The 12,081-nt window shown below is 40.8% G+C and overlaps 1 protein-coding gene across 2 annotated transcripts in view; it reads left to right on the top strand.

The window, feature by feature from the left end:
• The window catches only part of mtor (mechanistic target of rapamycin kinase), a 132,689-nt gene that overhangs the window by 62,343 nt on the left and 58,265 nt on the right, over nt 1-12,081 (top strand). For both annotated transcript variants that reach the window (XM_042299362.1, XM_042299361.1), the window contains exon 29: nt 11,465-11,540. In XM_042299362.1, coding sequence (XP_042155296.1) covers nt 11,465-11,540 — 76 coding nt within the window. The remainder of the gene's footprint in view (nt 1-11,464; nt 11,541-12,081) is intronic.

Here is a 12,081-nt window from a genome sequence, read left to right as displayed (position 1 = left end):
GAGCGCTTGTCAAGTGACGTTTTGAAAATTGCGAAATCCTCAGACATGGTTTTGAATGCGGTCTTGCTGTTGACATTGGCGGCCTTTAGCTCCCTCACCTCTGACTGCGTAAATTCAAAACTGTGCTTAAATTCCGTTACATCCTAAAACAGATCACCCCTTTTGTTGGTAGGATCCATAAAGAGTTACAGGAAGGACAAAGTTATTTTGTGAAATGGCAAAACATACAAGCAACACAGACTTGATCACACATGCACCAGTTTGATAAACAGAGAGAAGGCAGAGAACTTACTCACTGTCTGGACCCTGGCTACACTTTACAAAGCGAGCGGGAGATCGCCAACTCGCAAGTTAGTGCTGTGGATACAGGCAGTATGCAGGGCAGTAAGCCAAAACACTGGTCGAAGATGCTTCAGAGAGACGGTGATAGGAGCATTCGCTCACCCACGGAACGAGCAGCGCGAACGAGCAGTGTGAAATGGATTAGCCTAATAAATTCATTTATTTTAAAAGGCACATCAGCGACTTGTATGCGTGGAGGCGTGGAGATACTAAACGTGTTTGTTAATTAACGGGTGTGTGGTTTCCTCAACGTCTCAACTTTCAGAACACATCTACTCCTCTCGATTTACAGCATTTCCCTCACTCAAGCAAAAAATGTGCAGTATTAGTGGGAGGGATGAGGGAATCTTCGAGTCGCGCATGGTGCTGAAGTTTATAACGGCTGTCAGTCAACCCATACAGCGCTGTGAAGCCCAGCGCTCTGACATCATATATAGCACGTTATCGTACAGCCACTGCGTTCCAATTTAGGTGCTTATCAATTACAAAATCCGCAATTTTCAACCTGTATACGGGATGATGAGCTGTGAGTCGAAAGGGCTACAAAGCTTTAAAATAATTCTATAGTAATTATTTAATAATGCATTTAATGTTTAAAAAAAAATTGAAATCGAAAACCGTGGTTATTATGTAATAACCGAAACCGACCACAAAACTCACTCATACCAGCTACACACCATGAGACGTGTCCGTCAATAATCCACAGTATAATATCGTTTTCATTCTTCATTCAGAGCTCAGCCATAATCCTGTGGACTATCCAGCTGAAGAAACAAGAAGGTTCTGGGTCAAATTATGTCAATCACTTTCTAATTGCCCTCGCCTGAAATATGCTTGTTGGCACAGGCTTTTATAGATGGAACAGGAAAACAAACTGGTCTTTGCTCTCCATCCAACATCCCTCAATATCATGTAGCTGATATTTTCTACAAATGAGTGTTGTTGGAGAGACCAAAAAATAAATGGGCGATGGCAAGAGGACTGCCGTTCCTTGGAAGCACGTCTATCTCACTCCACTTGTGAGTCTAGAGCAAATGGTACGTGTATTGCCTCAACTTTGTTTGCAGGAAGTGTTCTCAGGACACAGATAATCTTGGTTCTCAGCAGCTTAAATGCGCTCCATGTAACAGCAGGACCTGCCACCTGAGACTTCATTAGGCCCTTTCTCTTAGCTCTCATTGGGTGGTGTGATTCAGCCTCTCTTACCAATATTTCCCGAGAACGTTGCAATGTCTGTGTTACCATTATTCTTTGTGATCGCCTTCTTACATTGAAACATTTCCCTGAAATGCTTTCTTGTACATTATACAACTGTATAATGATTCAGGATCCAAACGTTTGAGAGGGCAGGTGAGTCAGTGTTTTTGGAAGCAGTGGAGTGTGAGTTGCCAAGAAGACGGACCCCGCCCATTTCCCATCTGTAATCTCCTGGGAAATAGGAGTGTGCAATAAAAAATAAACAAAGAGTTCGATGGTTGGACTCGTCTGAATCAGTCATTGATTGGGATCTGGCCGACCTCACAAATGAACGGGGTCCTCAGACACTAAGGCCAGAGACATGTCAAACAACCATTGTCACTTTTCCACTTTCCATACTCCTGGAACATTTGAAAGCCTTAACAGAGTCAAGGAGTCTATCACCATTACATTCAAGTAACCTATGTTAGTGCGTGGCCTCGATTAGATCTAGGGATTCAATCTGTCCTCTTTTAGCCTCCTTAGAGGGGTCCATCTCCAGCCCTATCCCCATCAACAAGTCCTTTCCAGACTTTACCCATATTTAGACTGGGGAGCAAAGGACACAGTGTTATCTGACTCAAATAACTTTCTCCAACAGACCATATCTCCATCACCATATAATTTCTTCGTATTTCGGAGGAGTGCATTGAGGGCGCTTTGTTTTATCTCTCTGGCAGATGGATCAGGTGTGGCACCGCCCGCTCGCTCCTCCCCCCAGCAGGGTAGCCGCCACTGCTTGAAGTCTCTTTAATGTCCACTTCCATAAATTTCCCTCTCCTCACATTAGTCACTTACTAAAATGGTGCCTCGCCTTGAGCTCCTTCAAAACATTACTGGTTTCTACACCTGCACTGTTGGAGTGTAAGAATTTCCCAGTACACTGCAACTACATCTGTGACCCTGTACATGTGACTAAAGAAAAAAGAAAAGTGTCCACTGTGCGTTCGATTATTGAAGAAATACACAATCTGAAAAATGTGCAAGCAATACTCAATGCAATGGGATCGGATTCATACTTTTAAATATAACATTACCAAAAGCACAATGCTGTGCAACTTTCTTCAGCTTTTTATGTCAAACTTGAACACTTATAGTCCTAAGAGCCAAACATTTGAAGCTGCTTTGCTCAACATCAAGGAATAGAGTCAACATTTGGCAAACTAGCTAGCTAAAGGGCAGAAAAATCATTGAGGATCAAGAGCATACTTAGATGATTAGATTAGGTTCAGAAGTGAGACAAGTTTTCCCCTCTCTCATTCCTTCACACTTATGTTACGCTCTAAGGGGGAATTTATTACGTTTTCTTTAAGGATCGTATTCTGTCTTATTCAACCGAAAGCCAAGCCACTCAGTGTTATGGAAGACACAGGACGATTGCGTGAGAATGGTGTTTTGTTTCTCTCCATGGATGCTTTAATCGACCGGAGAGCCTGTCTTTCTTTTGGAAAAGTTGAGTCTCTCAATCCTTTTATGTATAAAACATTTATTAACCTAGTACAGCAAATGTATAAATCAAAGCAACTGTCTCATTTACATTATTATTTCTCACACAGTATAGACTGACCCTTAAGATGATTCACCTATATTTTGTATCATGGTTTATGTAAAGTAATAAGCGGTTGGTGTCACTCTTAATCACACCTTTGAGAGTGATTTCCCTCCAGTGTTCAATTACAGGGCTTCTACCTCAGTTATATTCATCACGAGAGCCGAGAGGCAGAACTTAATCAACGTTTTTGATTAACCCAGGAAACTCAATACTTTTACCACGACTTGAAATATTGAATGGTTGCCAAAGCATAACACACAAGACATGCTTCAGACTATACAGCCTTTTATCATTGGACACACCAGCCCGCCAACGGTGGTTGATTGGGTTTAATTTTAAACCCATGTTATGATTTTTTTATTGTCTGACAGGATGAACGACAACAGGACTGTTTTTGTAATGAAGGGGGCTGTGAAGGGGAACAGGGGAACAGTCAATGAGCTCTGAAAGAACCAGCAGAAAAATAATCAGTGTATTTACACTGCATTTGGGTCCGGCTGGAAACGTGTGGTCAAATTAGGTGGGCTCTGTAGGTTTAGTAGAAAAAAGGTTTGATTGAATTTTGTCTCTGCAGTGCGAATCAGTGTTATTTTCATTGTGCTTTCTACTAAGCCTTGTTTCAAAGCTGTTACCAAAAGGCTAAGGCCCTTGGTCTCTTACAAACCAAAACTATGTCAACAGTGGCAGCCAGGGAAGAACCTCAAATTCAGAGTGGAAAAACCTCTAAGGGAATCAGACAATGACATAATGACAAAGTGAAAACAGGTTTTTAGAAAAATATTTACATTAGTATTCAGACCCTTTGCTATGAGACTGTAAATTGAGTTAAAGTGCATCTTGTTTCCATTGATCATCCGTGAGATGTTTCTACAATGTGATTGGAATCCACCTGTGGTAAATTCAGTTGATTGGACATGATTTGGAAAGGCACACACCTGTCTATATAAGGTCCCACAGTTGACAGTGCATGTCAGAGCAAAAACCAAGCCATGAGGTTGAAGGATTTGTCCGTAGAGCTTTGAGACAGGATTGTGTCGAGGCACAGATCTGGCGAAGGGTATCAACAAGTTTGTGCAGAATTGACGGTCCCCAAGAACACGATGGCCTCCATCATTCTTAAATGGAATAAGTTTGGAAACACAAGACTCTGCTAGAGCTGGCTGCCACGCCAAACTGAGCAATTGGGGGAAAGAACCTTGGTCAGGGTGGTGACCAAGAACCCGATGGTCACTCTGACAGAGCTCCAGAGTTCCTCTGTGGAGATGGGAGAACCTTCCAGAAGAGCAACCATCTCTACAGCACTCCACCAATCAGGCTTTTATGGTAGAGTGGCCAGACAGAAACCACTCCTCAGTAAAAGGCACATGGCAGTCCACTTGGAGTTTACGTAAAGGTAACTAAAGGACTCTCAGACCTTGAGAAACAAGATTGATTATCTGGTCTGATGAAACCAAGATTGAACTCTCTGGCCTGAATACCAAGCGCCACGTCTGGAGGAAACCTGGCACCATCCCTACGTTGAAGCATGGTGGCAGCACCATGCTGCAGGGATGTTTTTCAGCGGCAGGGACTGGGAGACTAGTCAGGATCGAGGGGAACATGAACAGAGCAAAGTACAGCGAGATCCTTGATGAAAACCTGCTCCAGAGATCTCAGGACTTCAGACTGGGGCGAAGGTTCACCTTCCAACAGTATAACAACCCTAAGCACACAGCCAAGACAACCCAGGAGTCTCTGAATGTCCTTGAGTGGGCCAGCCAGAGCCTGGACTTTAACCCGATCGAACATCTCTAGAGAGTCCTGAAAATAGCTGTGCAGTGACTCTCCCCATCCAACCTGACAAAGCTTGAGAGGATTTGCAGAGAAGAATGGGAGAAATTCCCCAAATACAGGTGTGCCAAGCTTGTAGCGTCATACCCAAGAAGACTCAAGGCTATGTAAAGGGTCTGAATTCTTATGTAAATGTGATATTTAAGTTTTTATTTTCAATACATTTGCAAAAATGTCTAAGCCTGTTTTGCTTTGTCATTATGGAGTATTGTGTGTAGATTGATGCGGGGGGGAAAACAATTTAATCAATTTTAGAATAAGGCTGTAACGTAGCAAAATTTGGAAAAAGTCAATACTTTACGAATGCACTGTAAGTGAATTTGTCCCTGCACTTTTGGTCCCCTAAAATGAGGGGACTATGTACAAAAAGTACATTATATACATTTGCTAATATTTCTAAACGTGTTTTTGCTTTGTCATTACGGGTGTTGGATTCTAGCTTGAAATATACTTGTTCATTTTTACCAGACTAGAACTTGATTACTTTTTATGTAGAAGGAATGTATATGCTGGGGTCAATGAAGGTTAGAGCGGGACTTGGTATAAGTTACTAAGTGCAGAAAGTTTGTATTCTGCTCCATGTTTCTAAGGAGGGAGCCGAAGGGCAATAGTTAGTCTCTGATAAGGCAGGCCAGCTGTGGAACTAGGGAGGATGGAGGAATGCGTCTCGAGGTCAAGTCAACAGATGAAGTGAGAAGAAACCTCTGGGAGGGGGGCCAGAGAGGCCCACCACAACGACTCTCCTACTACAGTCCTATCTCACACATACACTTCCATGCCCACGAAGGTGTTAGTATCAGGCAAGGCTGTGATGATACCAGTGAGAGGAACCAATTAAGTTCCTGCCTAGCAACAGAGATATATTGGCAGTCTAGATGTGTAATACCTTGTCTTTTCAGTGTTGGGTGAATACACTTAGTTTGAGCTTTTTCTGGTTGTCCGTTTTTACTCTGTTGTTTTCAGAACCTACAGTAACATGGGGTATTGTGCGTAGATATGAGGGACAAAACAACAATTGAATCAGTTTTAGAATAAGGCTGTTACATAACAAAACGTGGAAAAAGTCAAGGGGTCTGAATACACACTGTGTATGTTCTGATCCCTAACTTTCATTTATGTTTAAAGCATGGTGCACCTTTATTGTGTGTGCTATGGAAATACATTTATGTTTATAATATGAACAGGTGTGTATTGTAATGTTTGCTTTAAATGTGAAGTGATCATGATGTGAATTGGCTTGTTCTCATTGGTCAGAAACATCCTGGGTATTGGTATTTAAACCCTGTAATTTCTTTGTCTGCAGGTCAGAGACAGGACAGGGTAAAGTCTGCATTCTGATGAGTACAGACATGATTGAAGCCTGGGTTTTCTTTTAAGTTTATTAGGCCTACTTTTTGTTAATTGTCTTGATTATTTGTTTTTGTAAATACTTGTACTGTTGCCGGATATATAAATTATTCTCATACCAAATAAAAACCCTCACTTTGGCAACACATCCGTCAAGTTCGTCAGCCTGTTAAAAACCTACTGCTGGGTCAACCTTCACACCTGCTCTATACCGTAATTAGGAAGGTGATATTTTATCAAATAATGAGACGTGTAGGGGTTGAGGTAATATACAGCCTTGCTTCTCTCTAGCCCAACATTACTGTAGGTTGCTATATTATTTACACTGACTGTCAACCCAATACCCTGTCATACTAGTGCCACATTGGGACAGTGATGTGCTTTATCTGTCTAGGAAAGATGTCCTCTGTTCACGCTCCGGAAGAGTCTTAAAATGCCAAATTTGTGATTGGGATACACTGGTTCCCCCAGAATATTAATTATAACAGTCCCGACATTGATCCCTGTGGCACTCCATTCATCTATCACATCACCACACCGTAGACCGCGAAGTGATATAAGCCTCTTTGATGTGTGAGTAGCCGGCAATCACATATTGCTGACATATCCTCCTCTTGCATAATGTCCTTCTTGAAGGCAGGAAATTAAACCACAAGTATGAAACCCTTCTTATTCACGTGTATTACATTTTGATTTCTTGATTTTCCAAGAGTTGTTTTAAGATTCTTGAGATGACACAAGTGGTGCGTTTGATACTGTGTATTAACATTTGCGGATAAATAAATCCTATGTACTGCCAGAACTTACCTGTGACTGTAGAAAATGTGGACTCTGTTTTCCTTATTACATACCACATATTTAGTGTTTGATATGCCCAGTTTTGTAGTACATTTGGTTAGCAACTGCTGTGTTTTCATGCAGATGTCCTCTCGCTGGGTCCAGTCAACAAATTGGTCTGGCCCTGACCCCAGGGCACTCTGGGATTCCTGACATATAGGCTCCGATGTCATCAACTCTCTCGCCTGCTGTCCTCGCCTTCCAACTTCCTTAAAACGCTACATTTTAACAGATGTATTGGAACAGGCCAAGCGTGGCTTTTCGTAGATGAGGAAATACTACAGACTTGCGTTTCAGATGAGTGCTTCCAGATGTGTGGGTTCTTAAACATTAGATGCCCGGGGGATTATAGTCATGACAGAAAAGTGGATGACATTATCTCCCAAACAGGGCACCTTTGTTGGTTGAAAAGACGATGTTTAACATGCACATGCCAATGAGTGGATAGTCCAGTTGGCCATTGGCTTGCTCACAATCGCAAATTAGCGCTGACCATTAGTTTTATGATTTGTGGGGATGGGGTCCGGAATTTGTCAACTCCGAATTAATGGTGACTTTATATCAAGTCTCCACTATGTGTCGACAGAACCCCCGCTTTCTCAGCGTAAATTCAGTTGTACTTTTGGATTTATCACTGTTGCCAATGCAGGGTTTGCAGTAGGTTCGAACACAGCACGTGTGACGATTTAGGAATGGGTTGCACCCATTTGATCAAACAAACACATAGGTAGACTAATTTTCTGACAACAAATTATATTCTATTAGAACCATTCTGTATTATGCATTACCTGCAACTAGGGTTGCAAAGGGTCGGAAACTTTCTGGTAAATTTCCAGAATTTTCCAGAAATGTTCCATGGTATGTTAAGCCCTGGAATTTGGGGAATTTGCTTAAATTCATCAAAAAAGTTATCGTATAACAGGAACCTTTTTTTGTTGGATACACACAAGGCAATTCTAGCTCTTGTGGCATATTTTGGTTAAACTATCCCCAATTCAATCTAATTTCAACCATCTGCATGCACAGTGCATTCTCCCATCACATGTGCAGTGCACTCTTACGTCACATGTAAAGCTGATTCTCAAGAACTTGCACACTGAGATGCTATTGAGCCCACACTACTACACTGTATGAGCCAAGGACTACATGCTTTCTGGTAAGTTTTGATTACAGTACTGGGTGGTTGAATATATTTTATGACATATATGATTTTTTGTTAACTAGTAAATAACCTACAGCAAAGTGTGTTTGAATCATTTCTAAGTTAACAATTTCTGCTAGTTTGTTTTTGCTACCCATGTGGGTTTTAGCTTGCTTGAGTGTTAATTCACCCGTTTCCATACATGTTTAATTTTAAAACATTTATCTTACAAAGGAGTTGTTTAATCTAACTGTACTAGTTATCTGTACATGGAATTGTATTTTTTTTACTCATTTTTGTTCTAATCTTCACAGGAAAATGCCACTGGCACTATCTGATGTGTGGAGAAATTTCACTGTAGCTAATGTAGAAGGAAAAGCTGTGTACATTTGCAAATACTGTGCCAAATGATATTCGAAGAATGCAACAAAGATGCAAAGTCATCTGGCCAAGTGCATAAAGTTCCCACAGCGCTCACAGCAAGCAACCTCTGACAAAAGTCCCTCTACCTTTATTCAAGGTGAAAATGATGAATCAGACATCTCTAGCAACAGCTCATGGTCCACCTGGAATCAGAAGTGTTTTTGGACTCAATGGAGGAACGTAGTCAGGGAAATGCTGATGACTGTTTTGCTCGAGCTGTGTATGCAGCTGGTTCACCTCTGATGCTCAGAGGCAATGGGTATTAGAAGATATTTCTGAATGCTCTTCGCCCAGCATACACCCCTCCAACCAGACATGCTTTATCTACTAATTTGCTGGATGCAGAGTTCAACAGAGTTCAAGTGAATGTCAAGCAAATCATAGAGAAAGCAGACTGTGTTGCAATCATCTCTGATGGGTGGTCGAATGTTCGTGGGCAAGGAATAATTAACTACATCTCCACCCCTGAACCAGTATTCTACAATAACACAGACACAAGGGACAAGAGACACTGGTCTCTCCATTGCTGATGAGCTGAAGGCAGTCATCAATGACCTTGGACCACAGAACGTATTTGCACTGGTGACAGACAATGCTGCGAACATGAATGCTGCTTGGTCTAAAGTGGAGGAGTCCTACCCTCACATCACACCCATTGGCTGTGCTGCTCATGCATTGAATCTGTTCTTCAAGGACATCATGGCACTGAAAACAATGGATACACTCTACAAGAGAGCCAATGAAATTGTTAGGTATGTGAAGTATCATCAAGCCCGTTTGCAAGACCACCAATACATCCTCCCTTCGCACGAAGGCTCGATTCTTCAAGTTACTCCTATTTTAATGAAATTCCTAAGTTCCTTGTTACTATGTGGCAGTGTCGTTTCTCTGTAAACTTTTCAGAAAGCTCCATCAGAGTTTTTCTCCCAACAGTTTTAGCTAGCTAGGCCAGCTAGCCTATCTTTAGCTTGGCTTGTTTACTTATCTAGTGGGAGCGGAGGAAATTGACGAGGAAGCATGGAGAGTGTTGCACATGCAAATAACGTATATGAGAACCAATCAAAAAAGTTCACTCATTCTGTGTTCTCCAATCTTATAAAACTTTTTTGAAAAAGTCTCACTGTAAGGTCTCCACCCTCTCTGCCCAGAGTGGGTGAAAATGCGCTTTGTTGGTGGAATTTCACTTCCTTATGTTATAAAATGCAGTAAAACTTTAATTAATAGCCTGGGATTTTATTTGCTTAAATCACTGAACACAACAGGCTCTTGTTAGAGACAGTCTTTTTTTTGAACCAGGCATCTATTTTCCTTAATGCCAACAGCTGCATTGTTTTTTGTTCATTGTTTAATTCCAGCATTCACTTCCAGCATTTTAATACATTTTTAAATTTCCTGCAGTAATGTGTTATAATTTACGTGTCACATTTCTTTTGTCTTAGTAAGCTCAAAAAAACTATATGTTCCAGAATAGTTATTGTCCTCTTTGACTGTGCATTTATTAGCAGTTCTTTCTTTTCGCCACTAGCTGGCAATCTGCTGATTTCTAGGGCTCTATCCTCGTGAAGTTGTTTACTGTTTTCGTGCTTGCCTGTTAGCTAGCAGTTCTCAGCTATTAGCAGTCAATGGCTATCAGTTTCTTACTGGTGATAAAAACAGATTATTGCCATAATTGTTTTGTCGTTACTGCATTATTTAATGTAACAATTCAAATATTAAACCTCATAAGCAATTCATGGTAACCTCGTTAACAATGAATTTAGACCTAATGTTTATTTGAAGGAGGCGTTTATTTGCTGAAATGTGTGCCGTTGCCCGGCTATTAAAAGGGACAGGTGGCCATTTGAGACATCAATTTGTAGTTTTATGCCAATTTGTAGTTTTACGGTACATTTTACCAAGACAAATATAATGAATTCTGTTCTGAATCAGTGAGGTCTTTCTCTAATATCCAAACAGTTGGATTTTGGAACCTAATACATCTGACAATGAGCACCTAGTTCAGTTGACATAGGTTGTTCGTAACAACTTTTGGGGATTTTACATTTTGTGGACGTTATCTTCAAAGTTGATTCCGCAGGTCACAAAATACTAAATGAGCATGACACGAGCTGAATTAAATGTAAAATGATTAATAGAAAGTTTTGTATACGCTCAGTGCTCAGTTTACATTTTACAGAGAGACGCTTGTTTTTATGAGAAATCTTCAAAAAAAGAACAGGAATTTCAAATTAATATGTAAAGCGCTTACTGAAATATGAAAATACTGTGTGTCATGTCTCAAAATTTATATCCATCTTACCTCTATATTGTTTTATGTCCTGCGGATTTGAGAAGAAAGAGTAATATATACACAATTAACGTATTATTTTACCCATTGGTCAAAAGATGTGTTTTTGATTGTGCACCCTGCTCTGTGTCGTTGTCCACGCAGGGTGCTGGAGTAGTGAAATCATTTTTTCAACAAGTTGTTAAACAAAATCTCTTTCTCTGAGCAATTTTGTTAGTATAAAATAATATCATTTCACCTTTTGCGTACAATATAGCTCAGTATTGGAAGGATTTATTTCATAGTCGTTTTTGCTCGTCTTTATCAAGGGTGTCCATAAATATCGGACCCCACTGTACTGTGTGTGAGACCTCAGACGCTTTCTCACCCAGAGCATGCTGTACGTGACATGGGAGAGTGCCTGAGTCGGTTGCCAGATTGGGTATGAATATTGACGTAAAGCTGTCTCTGCTTCTGTGTCTTGTTCCAGCATCAATAACAAACTGCAGCAACCAGAGGCAGCATCCGGGGTCCTGGAGTACGCCATGAAGCACTTTGGCGAACTGGTAAGTGACTCTTGTCTACAGTCATCTATCTCTACAGTACATGCACTTTAAATTGACACTAGTGTCTCCTTTCCTCACCTCCTCCCTCAAACTGCATCCTTAACAAGAGGATGAGCAGCTTTCAAACAGGTGCTCTACAACATCCTGTGCTCACTTTCCAACACGTGAAGAGGACATCTACTTCCATGGTCAATAGCTTTGTATGCAGGAGTAGACATATTGGGCTTTTTCTCCTCCAGTTAATAGTTTAAAAATATATATCTTTAAAAAAATCACATACCTGATACTATTATTTCTACAATTTCTCCTGAGTCTGCTAAGATGGATTGGTGGAGGTTTTGTTCCAAATTGTAAAATGTATTTATGCACCATACCAAAGTCCCTAACTGTAATATTGACTTAACAGTGAAGTTTTAAGACACTTTTATGACTTTAAACACACTATTTGGTCATGTCCCTGTGGGATCGCTTCACATGCCAAGTGGAAAGCCGGCAACGTGTCACTTTTTCACATTCGTGGCGTCTGTATTTCTATTAATAT

The sequence above is a fragment of the Oncorhynchus tshawytscha genome, linkage group LG16 (genome assembly GCF_018296145.1).
Source record: "Oncorhynchus tshawytscha isolate Ot180627B linkage group LG16, Otsh_v2.0, whole genome shotgun sequence".
NCBI classification, from domain to species: Eukaryota; Metazoa; Chordata; class Actinopteri; order Salmoniformes; family Salmonidae; genus Oncorhynchus; species Oncorhynchus tshawytscha.
The sequence above is the reverse complement of the archived record's forward strand: the minus strand, read 5'-3'. Positions and strand labels throughout refer to the sequence as shown.